The 403-nt window shown below is 60.8% G+C and overlaps 1 protein-coding gene across 1 annotated transcript in view; it reads left to right on the top strand.

Annotated features, from left to right (window-relative positions):
- Positions 1–222, top strand: part of LOC108803199 (plasma membrane calcium-transporting ATPase 2-like) — a gene marked incomplete at its 3' end in the record, with an annotated part of 32568 nt that extends 32346 nt beyond the window's left edge. The window contains exon 11 of the mRNA XM_018575038.1: positions 5–222. Within this exon, the coding sequence (XP_018430540.1) occupies positions 5–222 (218 nt within the window). The remainder of the gene's footprint in view (positions 1–4) is intronic.
- Between the last annotated feature and the right edge of the window lie 181 nt (positions 223–403).

Genomic DNA, 403 nt, shown 5'->3' with positions numbered 1-403 from the left:
CTAGTGCGACATTTGGACGCCTGCGAGACGATGGGCAACGCCACAGCCATCTGCTCCGATAAGACGGGAACCTTGACCACCAATCGGATGACGGTAGTCCAGGCCTTCGTGGGAGACGTCCACCACAAGGCGGTCCCGGACGCCGGCGCCATTCCCGCCAAAACATTAGACGTCCTGGTCAACGCCATCGCCATCAACAGTGCTTACACCTCCAAAGTCCTGGTAAGGTCCTCCTGCCGGGAGCTCCTCCCTCAGAGATCATTGTCCTTGGGATAATCCCGGGGGCGGGGCCGGGGGCGGGGCCGGAAGCATCATCCGAGTCTCCCAGGGGTGGCAGCTGTGACCGGGCCCCGGCGCTCCAACACTGTCCTGAAATCATTAGTCTGTCACATGACACTAAACA

This window comes from Nanorana parkeri, unplaced genomic scaffold (assembly GCF_000935625.1).
Source record: "Nanorana parkeri isolate BGI_ZX_2015 unplaced genomic scaffold, ASM93562v1 scaffold3490, whole genome shotgun sequence".
NCBI lineage: Eukaryota > Metazoa > Chordata > Amphibia > Anura > Dicroglossidae > Nanorana > Nanorana parkeri.
The sequence above is the reverse complement of the archived record's forward strand: the minus strand, read 5'-3'. Positions and strand labels throughout refer to the sequence as shown.